Raw genomic sequence first — 25,627 nt, forward strand, 5'->3', positions numbered from 1 at the left:
ATTATTTTGTAATTATAAATATTGTTACACTAAATTTTTTAAATCTATATATTAATATAAATAAATATTACATGGAATTTAAATTAGACGAAATTTAAATAAGCTTATAAAATGACATAATCATAATTAATCAATCTAACATAATTAAAAAAAATGCTAATTAAAATGATTTCCAAATTTTGACCATATGTGCTCTACCAAGTACGCCTGAAGATTGCGATGAATGTTTCTATCACGAATTTCAGCATTTCTTTGAAGCATTGTCGGGAAGTCAGAAATAGGTCCATGCAATACTTCAACCATTAGGGTGTCGGCAGAGCCGTCATCATAATTAAAATCAAACAAACCCTCATATGCATCTCTTTCATCCTCGACAATAATGTTGTGCAATATGATGCATGCATATATAATATCTTTGAGAACATCATTTTGCCAAAAACATATTGGTCCTCGTACAATAGCAAAACGAGATTGAAGTACTCTGAATGCTAGCTCAACATCTTTGCGTACCGCTTCTTGGCATCGGGCAAATAATTTTCTTTTCTCTCCTTGAGGCAGTGGGATAGTTTTAACAAATGTACCCCACTCTGGATAAATACAATCTGCTAGATAGTACCCCTTATTGTATTGCGTGCCATTTATCGTAAACTCAACTCTCGGAGCTTGCCCTTGTAAGATATCAGTGAATATTGGGGATTGATTTAACACGTTGAGATCATTATTGGATCCTGGAACACCAAAAAATGCATGCTATATCCAAAGATCTTGTGACACAACTGCTTCGAGCATGATTGTTGGTCTGCCGTGATCACCTCGCGTGAATTTGACTTTCCATGCAACTGGGCAATTTTTCCATTCTCAGTGCATACAATCAATGCTTCCCAACATGCTTGGAAAACCACGCACCTCCCCCATTTGAAGTAAGCGACGAATGTCCCCAGCATTGGGTCGTCTTAAATATTCGGTCCCAAAAATATCATTCACTCCTCGAACGAAATTGACTAGACATTCAATAGCGGTAGTTTCACCAATTTGAACATACTCATCAACATAATTGACAGGCGCTCCATATGCCAACATTCGCATAGCAGCGGTGCACTTCTGTAATGGCAAAAGCCCCCTTCTACCGACTGCATCAAACCTCATATGGAAATACTCTGAATGATTTTCTAGAGCTTGCACTATGCGTAGGAATACATGTCTATGCATTCTAAATCTTCTTCGAAATTGATATTCTGTATACACCGGTTCATCAGAAAAGTAGTCATCGAACAAACGTTGGTGTCCTTCTACATGACCCCTATCAATGTGGGCTCTCTTTCTTCCTTGTCTTGTTGAGCTACCCCCATCCATGAGCGCTTTGAAATATTGATCATCATGATCGTCAGTACACTCTGCAATTATGATTTCCTCTAGACTCATATTGTCTTATGGATTCGGAGAATTTGGCGAATCCATTGTCGAACTTAGAGCATATGATATTTGGGAATGAAAGATGAATGAGAGAGTAAAATGAATGATTGAATGGAGAGTTGAGTAAAAGGACGATTGAAATTTAGTATTTATAGACATGGTGACATGTATATTGTAACGCCCTGGCTACCCCAGAACAGTTACGGTGATCGGTGAACCGGAAATTTGACCCGCTACCCGAGTCCTTTGGTTAAAAACGTGATCTAAGTGTCATCAACAGGTTAAGGTGTAAAACCAGTAAAAAAGAAAGGGCACTTTTCATTAAGTAAGTAAACTGCTCATGAGCCTTTTAAAATGTTTACAAGTGGTTCAAGTTACAAAAGAGTTACTACAGTTCCAAATATACAATCCCCGCCGGCCTAAGCGGCAAAAATAGGGTAAACCCCTAGTCCCTCTGAGAACTCCTTGACCGTGGCGGTCAAGCGGCCCTGTATGTACATCACATCGCCCAAGCTCTCCACTCAAGGCTGGCCAAGCTTTTCCTTCCCTTTACCTGCACCACATAGCACCCATGAGCCGAGGCCCAGCAAGAAAACATAATAAAACATGATATAATATCGACAACGATCATAATAACCACTTAGGACTATCAGTCCCACAAATAGGTGACAATAGCTAAAAGTCACAGTAATGAGCATCGCTCCCTCTTGCCATGTGACGATAGGGTCACCAGGGCTTAACTGAATAGTGATTCATTTATAAGTTCGTTTAGGACAGGTGCATGGTGATTAGTCACCAACACAACCTTCCTCACGACTCTGGAGTCGAAGCTATGGACAACGTCCCTTAGCCATGTGACAAACAGTCACCGGGGTCTCATACCTTGGCTATATTCATCTGGTTGTAAGCCAAGCAAGCGCTTATAAGTTCCTCGACCCTAGGGTCGGTCTGGCATTAATGCTATAGAGTCATTCAATGCATGATTCTCGACTTTAGAGTCGGTCCCTGACTAGTCAGTGTCTCAACAGGTAAACAACGTTCAACGGCATTTAATATGAAATCCATGTCCACATATATCAACCAGCATGCCTCAAATATCAGACCATACATGCCATATACCTATACAGGGTGCAACTGTATTCAAACACCGTTTTCTTACCTCTAGTTCGAGTGAGAATAATTATATGAACGACCCCTGAGAACGATCAACCTTTAAATTCTTCGACGGTCACCTGGTCATAACCAAAATATAGGATTCATCAATAAAAATGATAACTGAGGGTTCCCCAAACCAAATCCCAGCCCCCGAGACCTCAAAACTACCCAACCGGGTACTAGGTCCAACCCCTAGGCCTATGGTTTGAATCCCTAAGATAAAAACCACCTTTTAGCAATTTTGGCCCTATGGGCCGCGGCCCCCAAAAGCCGTGCCGCGGAACGCCCCAAACAGAAAGCCCCCCCCCTTCTACCAGACGCTCATGGGCCGCGGCACGCTAAAGCCGTGCCGCGGCACCCAGCCCAGGAAGCAAGAACACCCAAACTCGAACCAGTTTTCTCCCTGAGCTCCTTCCTCTCAAACCAGCCCCTCAAACCAACATAGAACCACCTTCAAACATGTAATTAAACCCCCAATAACACCCTTAGCTCACTCACATCAAACCCCAATCAAACTAACATCAAAACCCTCTTTGATCCACACTTTCCACAACCAAAACTCATGATCTAAGAACTAAAACGAAAACAGAGTATATGTAAAAACCAGTGGCTAAAAGCTTACCTTAAGCTCAGGTTATGTTGCTCTTCAACAATGAAACACTCTCCCAAGGTACCAAGGCTTGGCTTCCAAGCTCAAATCCTCAACAAGCCCACAAAATTTCACAAGGAAGATGAAGGAAAAGAAGGTACGGGAAGGGAAAGAAATCACCTCTGTTTTACTCTGTTTTATTCTACAGCCTTCAAGTCACATAGTCATATATATCCTCCCCTAAAAAGACCAAAATACCCCTTATGTCATCTTAAGCCTCCAAAGCCTCCCTAAGGGCAACATTGGTACATTCCGCTAAACCCGTTAATTATAACTAACACTCCCCATTTCCCGCTAATCTCAAAATCCTCAAACACCAATATTTCATAACCCGTTACCCTAAAATCCCCGGTAACGCTATAACCTTTAAATTCACCCCGAGACTCACCCCGAGCCCCGAGCTCAAACCTGTTATGACCAAACCGATAATCACGTTTAACGATCGTCTCATGTCGGAATACTCGAACCAATCCACATTATAATGTGGTCTCACAATATATCACTAACATACAACAAATATTCAATTATACCCTCAACGGGCCAAATTACCATAATACCCCTGTAAACAAATGTGGATTCACAAGCATGCATTTAACATCATATGATAATATAATTCTCATAAACATGCATAAACACATTTAATGGCATAATTAAACAGTTATGGCCCTCCCGGCCTACTAATCCAGCCATTAACCATAATAGGGAATCCGGGGCATTACATATATATAGCCGTTAAAATATAGCCGTTAAAATGTACATAATAATGCGGTTGATAAAAATACATAGCAATTACAACTTCGGGATATTATTCTTAATATAAGTACACAAGTTTTCATGATCTTTCTTTTGTTCAGGAGTCATATGCGGCGTGTCCATGATGAGATAATCCATGTATTTTGTCATCCTATTATCTTCTGCCTCTTTCTCCTTTATCGCCACCAATTTCTCCAATGCAAATGCTTTCCATTCACTAATCTCTATAAATCTAGTATGGGTGTCTTTTTTTTCCTTCCCTTTTCTCTTTGTTGGCTTTTGGCTAGTAGGACACACTTCACGTACTTCATCATCACTGATGTCTGCATTGGAAGAAGAAGTAAATGCCCCTGATTCTGACACCTTTGTTCTCTTACCACCTTTTGGTTGGTACATTGTATTCCATTTCAGCTCATCCTTTAGCAATCTCCAACAGTCCACAAGCAAAAAATTTGAGTTGCTATTTTCAGATTTGTACAATTGATGTGCATTCTCAAGAATTTGCTCATCAGACCAACCACTGTGATGTGCTTGTTGTACTCGCTTATAACACCCATTGAAACGCGCCACCTTTTGATTCATCTTGTTCCAATGATCTTTACATTGCCTTCTAGTTCTTGCTTGCTCGCCTTTTTGGTTGGTGTTGTAGTATTCTGCGATCCGAGCCCAGAAATGTGTAGAAGTTTGGTCATTCCCCACAATGGAATCATTAGATGTATTAAGCCATCCACTTATCAGAAGTATAGTGGCTTCCTTGCTCCATTTGACTTTACACTTATGCCTTGATTCATCTTCATTGTGTAGAACTACATTTTCCAATCCTTCAACACCATGTTCAGGTTGGGTTTCAGAGACAAGTGTCGATGATGTTTCACGATTCAAATCAATACTAGATTTTTCCATACTTGGCCTGTAATTTCTTGAAACCATTTTGGGTTGGTGTAGGGAAGGCATATGAAAGGCATATGATAGTGAATTTGTTGGTGTGAAGAATGGAGCTTGTTGGGGTGTCTCAAAAGAGCTAAAATTTTGGTAAAGGTAAGAGGACATGGGATAATTTTGAGAATTTGGAAAACTTTGGTTAAATTGAGAATATTGAAAATTTGGATTTTGAGGATTAGTAGAGGGAGTATTTTGAAAATTTTGATTGAAATGAGAATATTGAAAATTTGGATTTTGGGGATTAGTATGTGGAGAAAATGATGAATTTTGAAAAACTTGAGAATATTGAAATTTTAGATTTTGGGAGTTGGTATTTGGAGAATTTTGAGAATTTTGGGAATCCATTGATAAGAAAATAAATTTTATGATATTGATAATTTGGAAGAAGATGTATGCAATGGTGTGAAAATTAAATTAAATAAATGAGTATTTATAGAAAAAATTAAAAAAAAAAATTATGTGACAAACGGTAATAAAAAAACGATAATAAAATTCACATATTTGTTATATATATATAAAATGTTACATTTATATATATATATGTACAAAAAAAAAAAGGAAAGCACCGTTGCCTGATAGAGGCAACGGTGCCTTAATTTTGTTGAAGCAATCAAGGACTCCAATGCTTGACCATCTCTCATTTAAGCTTTCGCGTTGTAGTTGCTCTTATGTTCTTCTTTTTATATTTTGGTAGGCTCCATCTGTCTCATGAGTAAGTAGGTTTCAGATTAGGAAAAATAGAATGTTGGGTTTTTAAGATTGAGATTTTTCTTGTGGCATGAGATGTGGTTTATTTAAGGAATAATTACATCTCGGCTTGCAAAGCACATTTTATTTACAGAAATATTGGTCCAAGTATTATTTACAAAAATATCGAATTTCTTTATAACGGATTTTCAAGTTGATACCGAAATTCTAGATTATACAGGGAAATTCACAAAAATAACTAAGGTTTTTAAAAAATTACTAAAAATACGAAATATGTAAAAAATTACAAAAAATACGGAGTGACGTAAGGAGTTTTTTTTTTTTTTTTGTAAACAAAGTTTACAAATTTGTAATAATACATTTTTTTTGTAACCAAAGTTTACAAATTTGTAATTAAAATTTACACGTTTGTAACCATATGTTACAATTTTGTAAACAATCTTTACAGACTAAATAAAAAATTGTAACAGATGATTACTGAACCGCAACAAACTGTTATCCGTATTTTTGTAATTTTTATAAAATTCTGTATTTTTCAATTTTTTTAAAAAAATTTACAGTGCTAGGTGTAATTTTTCCCACACCTTTTCTACACGCCATTTATTGTCAAACTCAAAGACCACTGCTCATCGAAACAATACATGGGCTAGCCACCTTGGAAGCCCATCCGCTGACGAGCTTGTTACCTAAAAAGTTGTTAGAGGCTTAACTTTGACTATATTTTTTAGCCAACTCCAACCACTCCAAGGTTGGAGGGTAGTACCATTGGAACGAGCACTTCAAGAAGAACAAAACCTAACCACCTATTCTCCCTATATCATCGTCGTTTCTTGGCGAGTCTATAGGTACACTCACCTTAAAAAGCAACTTTTTAGTTACTTTTCTAGATAGTTACTTGTCCTGGTTGGAGAAAATAATTTGAAGGGAGTTGGTTTTGTCTTATGATTCCAAAAGCATTGAGAGTTGCCTTCACTCCTTTTACTTCTACACCTCTCACTTTTTTTTTAGTTACTTTTCTATTTGTTTAACAAACATTTAACAATAATTCAAACATAAATTCCATGTGTTACCAAAAGAGTATTTTTATGTTGCATTTAAAAGTTATTATATTGTATGCTAAACAACCTCAAAAGCTATTTTAGAAACCTAACAGTGTAAGTTTATTCAAAGAGATACTTTTAGATATTATTTGGTCATTTTTAAATAAAACATAATAAGACGTTTTTTGGTAACTCATTAGGTCGTTTGGTTGCTTTAAAATTATGTAATAACTTAAAAATTAAAACTTGTTTTAAAAGGTAACCCACTGGCATTTTAAATTGTTTTGAAGGGAACAAAAAGTAGATTTTAAGAACTCAAAATAATGGACAAGATTTTCTCTGCATGCTGAGGTGTCAGATGTCCACCTTTTGTAGGATTCAGCCCCATATGCATATTTTATGAAATATGTTATGAGAAGAGAAACTTAACTTAAAAACTTTTAAGTTTTTATCTCAAAAAATCGGTATAGACAATCGATTTTTTTTTACAAAATATGTGTAAAAATATCAAGTTTTTGTAATTATTTTTTTGGTAGGTATTATTGTAAACAAAACTTGTTTTAGGTATAATAATAAAAAAGGAATTTTTAAAAAATATGGCTTTTATACCATCATTATGCAAAAATATGAGACTTATACTGCTAATTTGTATGGGAAAATTTATTAAAGAAAAATATAAAGTATGAGAAACACAATTATTAGCTAACTAAATATGAAAGCTAAATTTAAAACAAAAACACATTATCCAAACAGGGGTACCATTGTAAAATTACCATTCCACTATTCTCTCTCTCTCTCAAACCCTAGCCACACAAACCCTTTCTCTCTTTGTGTGTATATTTCTTAGTTTTTTTATGGTAACTGGTTACCTATGTGACTAAAATCATAGTTACTTCTTTTTTTAATGAAGTGTTTTTCCTCTTTTTCCTTCAAATTTGATGTTTTTGTTTCATATTTAATATGAGTGACCTGTCACCGCTCTTATGGTAACTGGTTATCCCTCTTATGACAGAAGGTTACTATAACGCCCCTGATAGCCAAGACCGCTACACTGTGTATTTTAAATAGTGCTAGGCTTGCTAATTGAGTCATTTGGCCATAAACGTGAAACTAAACGTGATTAACGATTTAGGGTTAAAAATATTGGTCAAAAGGACTAGTTATTTCGTTAAAATGTTAAGTTGTACATGGAATCCCATAATATACGTTTACAAAGTTGTTTACAGTTCCAAAATGGTAATTACAACTCAAAAGTTACAACTAGCCGACCTAAGCAACAAAAATAGGGTTTGACCCCAGTTCCTTTGAGAAACCCGACCGCGATGGTCGAGCAGCCACATATGTACACATCGTCACCGAAGCTCTCTAACTCATGGCTGGTCTAGCTTCCCTTTCCCTTTACCTGCACCACATGACACCCGTGAGCAAAGACTCAACAAGAAAAATTAAACATGCTCATAAGAATTTAATAGCATGTTACCAAATCATATTAAGCATGTCTAGCAGTAATAACCCTACTCATGCAAGCATACCATTCATATAAATGACTAAAGCGTCATATGGGGGTCAGCTGCCCTAATGAATCATATCGGGGCTCGTTGCCCAAAATACATGACTAATGAATCATACTGGGGCCCGACCCTAGGATATGGGACTAATAAATCATCCCGGGGCCCATTGCCCTATCCTCTATATAACCAGCCTTGGAGCTGGCCTAGCGTACCTGGCGCTTAATTTTTCCATCACCATTGGGCCAGACAAATGTATGATGCACTCCTGATTAGGCATAACCATATCTACCAACGCTCAGCACGCTATTGCTGCCCTTGACTTAAGAGTCAATGCTTTCGACAAGCGCTCAACGCACTATTGTCGTTCTTGACTTATAAGTCAAGTCTTTTCAATCAGATAAAGCAGACAAGCATATATCATATAGCAAATATCCAGATACAAAGCATTCAATATGCTTAATCAACAATCATAGGAATAATTATAATCATGCTCATTCTCAGGGGCCCAAGCCCTAATCAAGTCTATATTCAACAACCAGGCCAAGCCCTAATCATGTACATCACACACTGGGTGCAGTTTTCTTACCTCAGGTTCGAGTGTAATGTATATTAAGAACGACCCTCGAGCACGATCCTGATTCCGAGCCCCTGACAATAACCTAGTCATAACCAAGTATAGAATCTCGTCTATAACAAGCAAATAAAGGCTTTTGGACCGAGTCCTAGCCTCCGGTACGTCGAATTCTACTAAACTGGGTAGTAGGATCGATCTCGAGCTCTTAGTTTTGAGTTCCCGCACTCAAAACCTCCCTTTAGCTAATATTCTCATTTTGAGCCGCGACTCTCCACAAGTCAGAGAGCCCAACCTCTCCTTTCTCTGGACTCGGGCTATGGCGCGACCCCGTATCAGGGTACCGCCCAAGCTCCTAAGTTCCTAAGGGTCGCGACGTGTCACGGGCCGGCTATTTGGGTACTCCAACTAGACGGAACGTGCGGCACTTGCAGACTCTTCAAGCTAGCAAGTCAGCCTACAACACACACCTACAGGCAAACAAACTCAGCGGTTAGCCACATACACATCTCGGACATGCAACGGGCAATAACGAAGTATGAGCAAGCACAAAGCAAGTCATTCCTAGGAACGTCCACACAACACAAAGCACACGACAAGGCAAATGGCACGCAGTGGCCCAACGAAGCTAACAAACAAGCAACACATAAGCAACAAGGAAGCACACAGGGGCAAGTATGGATAAATGTTATTTCATTAATATATAGTCTTGATAGGGCAAGGGAGTACACAGCTTTGGCCCCTATCTGCTGATGGCCATGGTGCTTCCCTAAGTCACCAGGTCACCTCCCCCTAAGGAGCCTTCTAGGGAAATAAAGTCTTCCCAGGAACATATATGATTTTTGTCTGGGAGACATATGCAATATTACAAAACTGACACTACCCTATCCCATGAGGTTGCTTGGTGCAAGACTTGACTAATGATCAAGCACCAAGGCATGCTCATTAACAAAATGGCCCCATGTGGGTGTGCCAAAGGGGCAGCACGCCACACGACGCAACCCCGCGGACCCAGCTTTTCTCAAATGCAAGTCCTCCCAAAACTCACCCCAAACCGTACCAAACCCACAATTCAATCCCAAAACATCATCAGTACATCCCAGGCAATAAAACCCAACTTTCAAATGGATTAAAAACTGATCCAACCCTCAAAATCCAATCAAATCTTAAGAACTTAAGGAAAACAAAACTCAGAAACTTAACACTTAAATTACCTTTGATTAAGTTGTTTTCCAGCTAAATCCTCAGGCTTCTAATCTTCCCTAGAATTGTTATGACTCTAACCTCACTTGAATCTAAGCTCTAAAACTCGAGTTTCCTTCGAAAACGCTAACGAGCGAAAATATGAGAACAAGAGAGAGTTAAACGCGTTTTTCTGTTTATGTCAGGTTACTGAGAGTTCAAGTAACCTTAAGCAAATCCCAAGGCTCGGGGTACCAAAAATGTCCCCGAGGTTAAAATGGTCAAAATCCTTAAAACTCCCTCCTAATCTCACTAACTATGAATATATCCTCGAATATTTATTCTCATTACCCAATATCCCGGTAATATACAAAATATCCCTTGATTCACCCTGAGTCGAGTATTGGTCCTATTGTGACTTTCCCGCTAACTTGTTCCCTAGGATCGCCTTGTGCCGAGTAACCCAAATATATCAACATAATAATGTGGTCTCACACATATATCATATATACTCCAAATATACATGTAACGGGCCAAATTACAAAGATTGCCCTTCTGATTAGAAACTGACCCGCATACATATTTAATATACCTAAGCATGCATATAAAGTCATATTATAATATAACTCACGTAACCATACAATAATACACACATATATCACATAAATGCATATTTCATAATTAACTCACATAACTTTCCATAGTTTGTCATCTTGTCCCCCAAATCAAGGCCCTAAGTCTTACTAGATAATTTGGGATGTTATAGTTACTCCTCTTAGGGTAACTGGTTACATCTTCTGGTACATGTTATTTAACCTAGCTCTAGATTTTTTTTTTACATAATTGTCAAAGATCAATCAAGTAACTGGTTACCTTACCCAAGATTTGAAAAAAAAAACGTACAATCTAAAAAGAAAGGGAAAAAATATTTACAATAAATAAATAATAATAATAAACACAATTCATATTTATAAAAAAAAAAATATTTGCAAAAAACCAAATAAAATTTTAATATAAAATCAATTATATAAAAATAATATAAAAAAACAAATAAGCTAAAAAAATAATAATTAAATTACAAACATACTTTTTTAAATTAATAAAACTTGATTAAGAGTAAAAATATGACATAAACCAACTTTTATACAAAAATATGGAAAAATAAACCCATAAAAGTGAAAATTCTTAAAAAAAAGCCATAGACTAACTTTTTTTTGAAAAAAGTCATATTTTTGCACACTATTAAAGATCCCATATAAAATGGTAGGTATTATTGTAAATAAATCTTGTTTTTAGGTATAATAATAAAAAAAGCCCCGTTTATTTCATGTATCTGGCCCATTTCACCAAATGCACTTTCCAAACCCAAATGATGATAGCATTTATTAAGTGATAAAATTTTGGCTCAACGAGATTAATGCTATAATGCACCCTTAATATTTTATGCTATTAATATTTTATGTATAATCAGGTTCCATTAATTATAGTTTAAATAGTAGTTGATACCATCAATCACCATAAAATACTACCTTATACACGATGTTGGGCAGTTTAAAAGTGTATTATTGCAATATTCTTTGTAAAGTGCATTATAGCAACACTCTTGTCTGTCTATGAGGTTGTAAAGTTGTTAATCACACTTCACCATTATATTCACACTAAATACCACATAACATAGTATATTTGGTAGAAGTGAGGAAGAAGGGGAAAGTATTATTGGATAATTTGGAACAGTGTTGTTGGTTTGCAAAAAGGGATTAGAGAATGTATTTTAAATCTTTAATTTTAATTAATCAATTTCAAACATTTTAACATTAAAAATACTTTATGATAAAATTTCTCATTTAAATGGTAGAATATAGTTTTACAGCTAAAATATCTTTATTTGTTCCATCATTCCTCCCGTAAAATGATCATTTTAGTTTTCTACTATGCTAGTCTTATTTCTTCGTTGAAATAATACACATGCATTATTAAGGGTGTTCATCAAACCGCCCACACTGTACCACACCGTAATTTGTAGTTTGGAACTCTTTGTGTTACAATTGCGGTATATGCATTTTCGCAGTGCGGTTTGCAGTTTTAAATTTTATAAATGCAGTTCAAACCGCACTGCTCCATATCGTTATATATATTTATTTTTTCAATTTTACTATATTTAAACTTAATGTATATATATTTATATAGTATAATATACACAATATAGAAAAATAATTATGTTTCATGGATGCTAACACAGATTCTATTTCAACTTAAATATATTACTCCTTAATCAAAATTTTTACTTCTATATCATATTTTTGTTGTTTTTTTTATTGTTTTGCTAAAAGTTTATTAGTTTGTTGTATATTTATTATTTTGTTAAACAATCTTTAGTTATGAGCTTTATTATGAATATTTATTAATTATAATATTTAATTGTTAAATTATTTGGCGATAGGTATAAGCTACCCACACTGCACTGCATTTTTGCAGAGTATTTTATGCAATTTAAGGTCTATGTGATACGGGTTGCGGTTTAGAAAATTACTTAAAACGCATATGTGGTGCGGTCTAATAAATTAGCGAACGAAAAACCGCACCACCCACACCATGAATACCCCCATGCGTTATTCATTCATTTTTTTGTCAAAGGGAAAAACTACAACAACAAAACAATAAAGAAAGTTATGTTTGGAAAGTATGAAAAGGTTGTAATGAGTTTTCAAAAAAAAAAAAGATTGAATAATTTTTATAATGTATTTTTTATATGTAATTCACTAAATATATATATATATATATATACATATGAGGCCACCTTAATATCAACCACCTTATTAATTCACTTACTATACAATTTAGAATAATTTTACCATCTACCATCTTTCAATATAATTTATTATCTTCAAGTATCAACTCCATGTTTCTTGTTTTATTCTCTTACTATTTCTTAAATGTAATCTAATATGAAATCATTACCACCTACTAAAAGTCTGAAACTATTATAGCAAGAGGTTTTGTAGGACCGATCGAAGTACCTACTTGAAACATGACATAAACAAGAGATTTTTTCTTAAATATACAATTTTTTTTTAACGTTGTTATTTTTTCTTAAAAAATACGCACTCAAGTTTTCAAAAATATGATTTTTAAAGTTTCATAATTATGAAAAATACAGTTTTTAAGAAAAATAATTTACTGGACCAACTAAACATCAACAAAAAAAAACATAAAAACGTGTAAACACAAAAAAAAACCTAAAAACAACTTGAAAATAATAATAAAAAAAAGACATCCATAAAAATATAAAAATTTCCTTAAAACTTTAACCTTTAAAAAAAAATTAACCATAAAAACGTAATTTTTTAGCAAAAAATTATTATTTTATGTAATTTTCCCAATAAACAAAAGATAGAGACAAGTAAGTTCATATTAATTGGTATCACTTAACAAACATGAGGCCCAATTACCAACCATACTCTACTTATTTGGGCTCAAACATGAACAGCTCCCACTAAACCCTCACAGCCTTCCCTGTTGGCAACCCCATCTGGATTACAATTCAAAGTTCCAATTTTACTACAATATGTGATTGTTTATTTTCCTCTATGGTGGAAATTAATCAAGTAAATCAATTCTTTCTTTCGCTGAAATTTTTTATTAGTATGTATTGAATTTTGTTTATCATACTCCTCTCAAGACAATGTTAAAGTAAAATCAACTGATCAAGTCTTGCTTTACATGCCATATGTGTGCCTTGTTGATAATCACCTCTCAAATTAAGAGGCAATTAAAATAAATGCATAATAAGAAAAAATAAAAAACAAGACACAAAATTTACTTTATTCTCACACTTAAATTAGACTATATATGCACAGAGAGTATTTACAAACACTTGCTGCTTTCTTCTCACAACCCAAACCCTGAGTACACCCAAAAGAAACGCTCCTCTCTCACTCACAAGAGGGCCTCATCACTATTTCTCCAAGTACTCAATCAAAGAGCTACACCACACCACTCTTGATCTCTGAATTCTAGAATGAAGAAAATAAAAAAGGGAAGGCTTTTTGGTTAGCTTTGAGATATGAATGTGATTCCATTACCACAAACCCTAGCCTTACATGTGGGTCTAGCCTTACTTGTGGGCCATGTGCATAATCTTACATTAATACATTCCATTGTCCTGCAACTAGTGCTATTTGGTTAGCTTCTCCTTGGGGCATTAGAAGTGATGCAATAGATGCGGAATGAGGTCTAAAATTAATTGAATGGTTAACTGAGCAAGATTCTAGAGCTAATTTAGGAATTTTGTCTTTCGTAGCTTGTGTCTTCGAGAATATTTGGTCAGTGAAGAATGATATTTGTTTTAATGGAGGGTCTTTTAACATATACAAAGTGATTGCAAAAGTTGTATCTGACTTTTAGGAGTTTCAATCAACTCTAGCGAATGATATAGAAATCAAATATCAGGAACATGATACGACTTTTGTGGATGCTTCCTACGAAAACAATTTGGTTGGCTCAGGAATCATTTTGTTTGAATCACCTGCTTGGGGGAATCCATTGATTTATGGCCATTCCTTTCGGGCCTCAAGTGCTCTTGAAGCATAAACAAAAGCTCTGATTCAAGCTTGTCAAATAAGAAAAAGCAAGAAGTTGTCTAGATTGCAAATTGTTAGTGACTGAAAGCTCCTTGTGAATTTTCTGAATGAAGAAGGGGACTCTTCGGAGTGGTCTTTGAACCATATTTTCTTTGAGGCTTAAATTGTGTTAGATCTTTTGATTATTGTAAGGTTTACTATATTCCTAGATGCTATAATTTGAAACATGGCATGACCAGTAATATATATTTGTTTGGCCTTGATAAAAATATTAAAAAAGGAAGCATAACTAGCTGATTATTACATCATGATATTACCTATTGATCATGCCACTGACTACATATAATATGATTCGATTGCCTATTCAACTTTTTCTAGTAATTAAACTATGGGAAACTTAATTATACGAAACTCGTGCTTAGTGAACATCCATCCTTAGAGCATCTGCAACCGCACGGCAATACACTATATATTTGGGGTTGCCGTGCATAAATAGCTCCAACCAAACGGCATATATCACCCCATTTAGCCGTGTGTCAACAGTGACACGGCATATATGCCGTGCACTGTTCACACGGCAATTTTTTTTTTTTTTAAATATAAATATATTTATATTTTATATATATATATAAACATACGAGTATTATTGAGTCTATATTTTATGTTGTGTTTTTTAAATTATAAATACACATATAAATTAAATTTTCAAATATTTTATAATTAATTTTTTATATAATTTATTTTAATTTGTGTGAAAATTCTTACTCTACACTATAAGAAAATAAAATTAACATTGAAATTGATTAAATATACAAGAGATAATTAAAATATAATATAATAATAAATAATATATTTTTTGGTGTTGTGATTGGAATGAAAAAAAAATATAATGTTAAGATTCTTTAATTTTGGTGTTGGTGCAACACCATAATGATAATGAGGTAATGGGTTTGAGATGCTATTAGACAAGCTGATGAGGCTTTCGGAGTTGATAGATTGTTTTCGAAAAAGTCAATTAGCCCAGCCAGCCAACCAATCACTCTTCTCAGTGGGTCACATTCCAAATCCGTGAAACTGTCTACTATTCTTTCACGAAAGCTAAGAAAGCATGTCCAGTCTTTAAATAGGAAGAATCCAAAGCCAAAAACAACCCGTGATTTAAATCCATCATATGATCAGAATGCAGAACCCAAAACACTCCAATCCAAATTGAATTAAAATCCCCTCAGAAAATTGATTAAAGCTTTGAATCCTGACCCCAAAACCTTTGACCTTTCCCTTACACTTCCAAAAAAGGACTAAGAAGTTTTTGTCATTCCTTTGTAGTTTGTAGTCCTTCCTTGACAAAGGGAATGAGGAACAGAGATTGGATAATTACTAGTAAATCCCTCTTTTAGCCCTGGTATTATTCACTTCTCAACCAATTAATTAATGTACTAAGATGCTTTTGGATAACAGTGCATAGTTAAACAATCCAAATTAAGTAGATTACATTCACTTAAAAACTTATTTGCCCTTTGCAAAATTAAATGTTTGTAGAAGCTTAAAAATTGAGATTATTTACATGTTAGTCACATCCTAAAAAACTAAAAATGCAGTTAGCAAAGAGCATATAAAGTGGTTATAATTGTTGCAACTGAAGTGACTTTACTTAAAACAAAACATTAAAACCTAACCCCAACAACTCCTTCTAGCCATTAACGCAGATTCATTCAATGTTGAAGCAAAAAGCCCTATCTGAGTCTACTATTTATTTTCTGTGTTTGGGTTGAATTTGTCAAGTATTATTAATATTATTATTATTATTAATTAGTTTCTCAATGTTGGCGTGTCTGGCGCAAAGCAGAAAATCACATGGGTGTGGGATCAATGTAATGTTTATGTAACATGGTAGCTAGCTCCTTAACAGCTGTGCCCACGTGACACTTGTTCGAAAAAGAAGCCCATTTCATTCTACTTTTCATTCACCCAAGAAGGCAAGAACCACAACCAATTAACTAAAATGATTTGATAAAATAAAAAACAAAACAAAACAAAACAAAATCAATATTATAGTTATAATCAGTCTTTAATTTCAGTCTCACAACACCAACCCAAGCACAATTTTAACAACTAAAATGAGACAAAAAAACTACTCGCACCACTACCGTTATACTACTCCGGGTTTCGATTTCTCTGCCTCTTTAGATTTAATAAAATAAAATTATGATAATTATAATTATTTAATTGATTATATATAATAGATAAATTAATTAATAGAATTAAGGGAAAGAATCCGTTATAAATGGAAGATTTAACGAACAAATTATAAGGAAAAGATAAAAAGAACCATATATGACTGAAGTCTAATAATAATAATAATAATAATCACTGTCCATTGCTATCACCAATGATAACTGTACTCTCCGCCATATCATATCGATCGATCACACTAATCTAAACATTTATACTAAAAATATTCAGAAATCAAAAATCAAAATAATAACTACGGCTCCTACTAAGTTCTGAAAGCGAAAAACCTAGAATCCGAAACTCCGTCGGCAGAAACAGCGAAAACTCACATCATCATTCATACCTACATTAAAAGCGATGTCGCGAAGATGATCGCGGCTACAGATCCAGCAGCAGCAGCGATTCTGTGACCGTTGGATGGTGGTTGCGGTGCCTCAGCCGGAGGACTGGCGATGGAAGGAGGGGGAGGAACTGCAGCAGAAGGGCCAGGTGTAGGTGTAGGTGGAGCTGGAGGAGAGCTCGTTGGAGATGAGGTCGGTGGTGTCGAGATTGATGGAGCCGAGGCAGGAGAGGAGGCTGGCGGAGAAGCCGTGGAAGTAGGCGTGGGAGCCGGAGCCGAAGCCTTGGGTGGAGGAGTAGCAGCAGCTGGAGGCGGAGATGAAGCTGCGGGCGGAGACTTGGTAGGCGACCCGGTCGGCGCCGATGATGGAGATTGAGCCAAAACAGAGGCAGATACCATTGCGAGAGTGATGAAGAACACAACAAATGTTGAGCGAGCCATGTTTGTGATGAAACTGGTTTTAGAGAGAGAAAGTGACTGAGTTAAGGGATGTGAGAGAGAACTCTGCTGTTGATGAATAGAAATATATGAGAAAGACACAGTCGAAGAGTATATATATACAGAGAGAAGATAAGTCGGTTGACGGTGTAAAAGGGAAATATTACAGTACAGTTGGCTTCACCGGAACCTATAATGAACCCTCCTTAAGTTTGTGACAAAAGACATCATTAATAAAAACAGTCCACAAGTAATTATCTGACAACTGTACACGCGTCAAGCCCTATATGATTAACTTAAGAGAAATTATAGAAAATAGCCCAAAATAATGGCATGAAGAAGCTAATGTCCTCATTTTTAAAATTGTAGAGAAATGACCATTCTACATTGTTCATTACTTAAATTGCCCTTTTTATAATTTATTTATTTATTTAAGACTATATGACTTTAATATAGTGGTATATGTATATTAGTTTTGTTTAATTAGTTTTTATTTTAAAGTTATATTGATTTTTTAAGTTTTTTATAGGTTGTTGGTATATTATTTTCCAATTAGTGTATATATTTTTTGTGGTATAGTATATAATTTTTTTTTTGTGATATTTAGTTTCTATTTTATTATATACATAGTAGTAGTATATAATTTTGTATCATGGTATATACATATTAATGGTAGAATATAACTTTGTTAGCATAGTATATATATTTTTGAGTAATAATTTTGCAAGTTTTGATGGTATATTATTTTTCAACTTAGTATATATATTTTGTGGTATGGTATATCATTTAACAACCCATAAAAAACGAAAAAATTCAAAATAACTTTAAAATAAAAACTAATTAAACAAATCTAATATACATATACCATAATATTAAAATATTTAGAATAAAATAGTAATTTGTCATATTTGGTAATATATGATATTAAAGAGATGATTAGGCTATTTTACTACAAAATTAAAAACATGGACATTTACTTACTCTCACATACCATTAAGGGTCATTTTGCACTATACCCCTTAACTTAATTTAGCTGTTTAATTTTTAATTTTATAAATACTGTTCAAATCTTATCGCACTATAAATATTAATTTTTTTATATATTTTTTAATTTGTATATATTTAAACCTAATTCATATATATTATATATTATAATATACACAATGACTAAAAAAAATTATTATTTTTTATAAAATGCTAGCAAATATCCTACTTCAATCTAAAAATATTCATTCTTAATAAAAATCTTTACTTCTATATCATTTTTTTGTTAATAGTTTATTGTTTTGCTAAAAAATTATGAGGTATTTGCGTTATAAATATCCAATATTTTACACTTTTTATAGTTAAATATCTAATCATTAATTTTTACGAAAAAAATACTCAATGTTCAATATATATTAAAGATAAATACCTAATCTTTTTTCTTTGCGGCAAAAATACCTAAAATTGCTAAAACTTTACTTTTATTTGTACCTCTTGTATTAGAATTGTTAAGCATATTGACTAAGCAGATATTTGTCACTTTACTTAGTAATGTTTTAAAAAATTTAGGTATTTTTGCCGCAAAGAAAAAAAGATTAAGTATTCATCTTTAACATATATTGAACATTGAGTATTTTTGCCGTAAAAATAAAATAATAAGTATTTAACTGTAACAAGAGTAAAACATTGGATAATTTGTTGCATATTTATTGTTTTGTTAAACAATATTTTGTTATCAACTTTATAATGAATCTTTATTAATTATAATATTTAAATGTTAAATTATTTTGGGATAAATGTGAACCGTCCACACTACACCGTACCACACTGCATTTTTGTGGTGCACTTTATGCGGTGTGGGTTGTGGCTTAGAAAATTGCTCAAATTGCATATGCGGTACAGTCTAATACATTGGCAAAAAACTACATCATCGGCACCACAAACACTCCTATATATGATCGTCTAGTTAGATATAGGAATCGAAATGTATCTGATTAGAAGGGAAAGAAAAAAAAAAAGTGAAAAACATTTTCAAAATTTACAATTGTTAAAAACCATTGTCGTTTTATTTTTCATCGAAATTCTATAGAGGGGTTATTAATCAAAATAAATGCCGAGTAATTAAAATAAAAATAAAAAATAACCAAAACAAAGAACTAAAATCAAAATCTAAAATAAAAAATTATTTTAGACTTCTCAATTATTCAAAATAAAATTTCAAATTTCAAATAAAATCAAAATTTAATTGATTTAGTCATTAAATTATGATTTATTTTTTAAAAATTATGAATAATTTTGATATTGATACAATCTAAAATTAATTCTTAGTATTTGTTTTTTCTATTTTTCATTTTGATTGTAGTTTTATTTTTTCTTCAATTTTTTTTCTGATTTAAGTTCTTTTTTAATTTTAAAAGTAGATTTTAAGAGAGAGAGAGAGAGATGGAAGAATAAAAAATGAAAATGTAACAAATGTTGACTTATCATCATTACTTGATGCTAGGTAATAATGGTCAGGGCACAGGAGAAGGGCAAGTAGATGAAATGGGAGTGGAAGACCCATAAATTTTTTTTACTAGGTGAAAAGTTAATAATTGTATTGAATGTATAAAATATATGTATTTATAAAAAAAAAAATACATATAAAATTAAATTTTAAAAAAAAAATAGTCATGGTATAATAGTAAAAATGACTAAAAAAGCATTCAAATTTTTATTTTTCAATAAATTAAGGATAACAATATAATTTATGATTACGTAAATAGGAAAAATAGTTTATACATTTTTTGACTTTGAGTTTTGTCTCATTACTTGTTTAGACCCTGTATTTTGACAAATTTATTTTTGGACCCCGGATTTTGTAAAATAGTTCAAATAAATCCCTAAATTCAATTTTGATGAAGAAAAAATTGAATATAACTACACAGTTGTTATGCAAAATAACTTTGTTTTTGTTTTAAATTGTTAGTTTAGTGAATTATTTGTAATTTTAACTTATAAAAATTTGACCAAAATTGAGTTTAGGATTCTATTTGAACAATTTTATAAAACACAGAGTCCAAAAAATTATTTGTCAAAACGCAAGGTCCAAACAGATAATTGAACAAAACACATAAACCCTAGAAAAATTGGCATACACATGAAATAATTCTCCCTCCCCCATTATATGGGTATGTTGCAGTTATGATGCAGGTATTAGCATAATTATACTCAATATATATAATAATTACTTTATTTATTTAAAATTATATATTATTAAACAATTGTTAATGTATTTCTAGAAATATTGATGAATATTTTTTTAATTTCAATATATTTTTAATTTTGTTCGATCTTGAATTTAATATTATACTATTCTAATTTGATATTTAAATTATAGAAAATATAAAATTAATATGATGTTCATTTCATTTTAGTTTTATAATTCTTTTTATTTTGTTATAATTATTGAATACGTGTAACCATAATTTTTCATCAAATTTGATAGGTAATACCACCAGCACTATCCTCGTTTGATTCTTACATTGTGATTTGATTGTCAAGTATTTTTCTAACTCAATCGTTTATTTTATAAAAGCTATTTATTATTTTTGGCTTCCAAACTATGATATATACATTATCGTGTGTAATGCCATAAAATCTCCAATGAGGTTTAATAGTTGGATTAGTAGGCCGGGAGGGCCATAATTGATTTATTATGTCATTAAACGATTGTGTGCATGTTTATATATGTGAATTGTATTATTATATGATGATAAATGCATGTATGTGAGTCCACATTTCGTTATAAAGGCATTTTGGTAATTTGGCCAGTTGATGGCATAATTGTATATTTTCATGCATGTTGATAAATTATTGATGAGGCCATTCGGCATGAGACGATCTTCTAGGACAAATGAGCGGTTTGGTCATAACGATGTTGATTTCGGGGCTAGGGGTGAGTCTTGGGATAATTTGATGATTAGAACATTACCAGGAATTAAAGGGTAATGATATATGATTTATTGGTATTTGAGAATATCGGGAATAACGGGAATTGGAGAGCGTTAATTATAATTAACGAGATAGGCAAGAAAAGACGATTTTGCCCTTGGTGGCTGTTTAGGGTTTTAATTAAGCTTAGGGGCTATATGGTCTTTTTCCACCTAAGGATAGATATAACCATTGAAGGCTGTAGAAATCTTGCAAAACAGAGCATAGTTTCCTTCTTCTCCCATTCATGTTTTCCTCTCCTTTTCTCTTTGAATTTTTTAGCTTAATTTGAGGAATCAAGCTAGGGAAGTGAACCTTGAGGGTCTAGGATTGTGTTCCACCATTGAAGAGGGTTCCATACTGAGCTTAAGGTAGGTTTCTTGCCATTAAAACTCTGGTTTTATACTTTGTTTTCATTTGGTTTTCAGCTGGTATTTTGAGTTGGATAATTGAGGATTGATGGGAGTTTTGGCTATGATTGATTGGGTTATGATGCCTAGGACTTGTAGAGTGGATATTTGGGTTCATTTGGAAGTTTGGATGAGGTTTGGGATCAAGTTTTTAAGGTTGAAAGTGGTGAAATCGAAGGGGGGAAAAACCAAGGTTGAATCAACCTGACACTAACTGTTGACTGTGTTTTTAGCCAACGATGTGAGAACGTCAAATACGACAAACCTTCAAGAGAATTTAAATAACACAAACAGTTTTAATCAAGAAAATTAAATAACACAAGAGATTTTATAGTGGTTCAGCCCCGATTTTCGGTAATAGCCTAATCCACTTAGAGTTGTGATTTATAGATCCGTACTCAAGATCAGATGGACTGAGCCAACTGAGTTTCTTCAGTATAGATTGCAAAAATACAAAAATTCTCTCAAATGCCAGCACTTTCTCTCTCTAGAATACTCAGACCCAAATTTCTCTCTCTAGAATACTCAGACCCAAATTTTCTCTCCCTAGAAAGAAGAAGCAGAAGAAGCCCCTCTCTCATCCCATAAGCCCTCTATTTATAGGCTTAGGGTCATACATACGATATCCCATAGAATCGGGATATTTTATTATATTTATTACATTTAAATTACAAAAAAACATTCAAAATTCAAAATGTAACAAAACCCCCATTTGTGGGAAGAATGAGAGATTCCCGCATATCTTGTTGAAGTTGTTTCTGGGAATCTTGACTTAGTCCTCCTCTTGCTAGTTGATCCACCTCCTACTGACCACCTATGCAAGTGTTGGTCGGACATGTGCATGGTGGTAGGACATGTTTTTGTGGGTCGGACAAGTGCATGGTGGTAGGACATGCACTCCTCTCCTCTAACATGGCACTCTCCTCTAACATGCCATGTCTCTCCTCGGACCACACCCTTTATCTCTCCTAGGATGCACTCTCCTCTAACATGCCATGTCTCTCCTCGGACCACACCCTTTAGCTCCCCTAGGATGCACTCTCCTTAGCTCTCCTAGGATCACATCCTTGGGGTCTCCTCCTCGGACCTCATCCTTGGGGTCTCCTAGGACCACTCTCTTGGGGTCTCCTAGGACCACTCTCTTGAGTTCTCCTCGGACCAAGGTCCGACCTCACCTTGGCCTTCCATCGAACCAAGGTCCGACCGGGCACTTGGACTGCTCCTCGGATGTACTTGGCTTGGACGCGACACTCTAAAGCAGTCAAAACTCTTCATCAGACTACCGGGTCACTTTATCACAACTCTGAGGAGTCAATGTATTTATTGACTATTTAATGTGTCTTTTACAGACCATGTACTGCCATTTGTCACCTCTATTGCCACGTCATCAATCTCCATTTTTGGGGATAACATTTGCCCCCCAAGTTTATTATACGATTTTCCTCGTTTGATAAACTTTTCTTCTAGCAAAATGTTCTCGAGGTCATCCAAAAGCTCCTATCCGGTTGATAACTTTCACGTAAACTCCCACGACTGAACTTGTCTTGTGATTTCTTCAAACTCTATTTCTTGATATAATGAAAACATAGCCTTCCTTTTGATTCTCCCTTTGTCTATCTTATCATCCTATAGAGACAGGTTGTTGAGTATCTTCGATTTGGTTGCGCTAGGATTGGAATTTCGACTAGGGTCCGATCGGACCTGTTGTTGCCCTCTCCTCGGACCAAGGTGGTCCGAGCCAATCTCCTTGGCTTCTCCTCAAACCAAGGTGGTCCGAGCCAATCTCCTTGTCTTCTCACCTCGGATAGGTCCAAGGCAATCTTCTTGTATTCTCACCTCGGATAGGTCTGAGGCAATCTTCTTGTCTCCTCACCTCGGATAGGTCCGAGGCAATCTTCTTGGCTTCTCCAACTAAGGTCCGATCGGACCTTTTGTGGCCTTTCCTTGGCCAAAATCTAAGTCCATCTCTTGGCATGCATGGGACTTCTCCTCGGACTTGGTCCGAGCCAACCATCTTGGAGGCTCACCTCGGACATGTCCGAGCCGAACATCTTGGAAGCTTACCTCGGATAGGTCCGAGCCAAGCACTTTGGAAACTCACCTCGGATAGGTCCGAGCCAAGCATCTAGTTCCTCCAACTAAGGTCCGATCGGACCTTTTGTGGCCTCTCCTTGGCCAAAATCTAAGTCCATCTCTTGGCATGCATGGGACCTCTCCTCGGACTTGGTCCGAGCCAACCATCTTGGAAGCTCACCTCGGACATGTCCGAGCCAAACATCTTGGGGCTTCTCAAGCTAAGGTTCGATCACACCACTAGGGGCTACTCCTTGGACCAAGGCACGCATCTCCTCAGGCAAGGGCCATCTACTCGGATCAAGGTCCGACCGGACTACATGAGGCTTCTCTTGGTCGGATGTAGCACCTTAGGCACAAAATTTCTGGGCCTAGATCCTTGGACATAGGCGAGATGCTCCTTGGATCAACATGCATCCGATCGGCCATCTCAAGGTGTATGCTCGACACCACATTTTTTATGCATTTGCTTGGGCACTCTTTGGCACTTTTAGGAAAAACCATTTAAGCACCTTGTTCGAACCTCCCATAATTATTTTGAGAGATTGATTTCTCTCAATCAATCTTGGTGAAAACTTGACTTCTCCTCTCAAAGACAACTTTTCACTGTGTAGCATTTATTTTGCATGCATTTGTTTGATTCACTCCAGGGAAGTTGATCGATGATACATGCTTAGCCGGCCAGGGAAGTTGTATTTGCTCTCCTGAGCAAGAAAACTTTGCACCTGATCATCTAAACTTGTAGCTGTTGGCATTTATACTTTACTTCTCCTTGTTAACTTAAAACATTCTAAGTCTCCTCTAGACTTAAAAAGTTATAAGTTTTTTGCGAAGAGTATAGTCACTCTGGTGTGTGTCTCATATTTTCGCATGAGTACTTAGTTTTCTAACTTAGAAATTCTAGACATTTCATAAGTCCATGCTCAGTATACTTTCTCACACTCTTATTGCTCTAACAATTTATGAGCATGCTTATTATCACATGAATATCTGCTCCCAACTTGAAATTTTTTAGAAATAAATTCCAAGTTACTCAAGCTTTGTAAAACAAGTTAGCTTAATGGCCTTTTTAGACTTCAAAAATTTACAAGTCAGCCTAAAAACAGATATATTAACTCGTGCTCTTATTGCCTGTGTTAAATTATATACCAGTATACCCCATGTGCCCCCCAGGTGATTGAGGGTTGAAAGATCCTTAGTCACTTGCTACCTGACTGAATCTGTTCGAGCAGTTAATTACTCATGAAACACATAGAATATATGGAAAATATTCTAGCAGTTGAACACTGCTTGAACATATCGACCAGTTGAACACTGCTCGGATAACTAACACATATGCATATTTGTAGCAAGAATCGGCCACGCTGCGCGTAGTCTCTTTTATTACTCGTAAATTAAAAAGGACAAAACATGTCTAATAACGAGTCTTAAACAACCAAAAATTGTTCAAAAATAAAATGACTGGTTAGCAAATAACCAGCTCATACACCAAACTTAAATAACAAGTCTAAAAACTCGAAATCAAGCTACCACTCTGAAAGCGGTATTTAAAAATAATATCTCCTTCAATGCTCTATGTGCACGCCACTCCAGTGATTCCTGCTCCTAGCACCCCTCCTCAGCATACTTCTCCTTTGCTTAGTTGCTCTCCTCAGCCAAGTGTGGACCTCCAC

The 25,627-nt window shown here is 34.7% G+C and overlaps 3 protein-coding genes across 3 annotated transcripts; all 3 read right to left on the minus strand.

Annotated features, from left to right (window-relative positions):
* Window positions 1–156: 156 nt before the first annotated feature.
* On the minus strand, window positions 157–1,422 carry LOC133806672 (uncharacterized). Its single transcript, XM_062244765.1, has 2 exons — window positions 900–1,422; window positions 157–728 (listed from the first exon to the last, which is right to left on the minus strand). The coding sequence occupies exons 1-2, from the start codon at window positions 1,420–1,422 to the stop codon at window positions 157–159; spliced, it is 1,095 nt and encodes a 364-aa protein (XP_062100749.1).
* Window positions 1,423–3,067: 1,645 nt separating this feature from the next.
* Window positions 3,068–4,900, minus strand: LOC133806673 (glutathione S-transferase T3-like). The gene is made up of 2 exons (XM_062244766.1): window positions 4,042–4,900; window positions 3,068–3,135 (listed from the first exon to the last, which is right to left on the minus strand). Exons 1-2 carry the CDS (start codon window positions 4,898–4,900, stop codon window positions 3,068–3,070), a joined length of 927 nt encoding a protein of 308 aa, XP_062100750.1.
* An 11,971-nt stretch (window positions 4,901–16,871) lies between these two features.
* On the minus strand, window positions 16,872–17,517 carry LOC133806674 (classical arabinogalactan protein 5-like). The gene is made up of 2 exons (XM_062244767.1): window positions 17,119–17,517; window positions 16,872–16,940 (listed from the first exon to the last, which is right to left on the minus strand). The coding sequence occupies exons 1-2, from the start codon at window positions 17,515–17,517 to the stop codon at window positions 16,872–16,874; spliced, it is 468 nt and encodes a 155-aa protein (XP_062100751.1).
* Between the last annotated feature and the right edge of the window lie 8,110 nt (window positions 17,518–25,627).

Source organism: Humulus lupulus, chromosome X, assembly GCF_963169125.1.
Source record: "Humulus lupulus chromosome X, drHumLupu1.1, whole genome shotgun sequence".
NCBI lineage: Eukaryota > Viridiplantae > Streptophyta > Magnoliopsida > Rosales > Cannabaceae > Humulus > Humulus lupulus.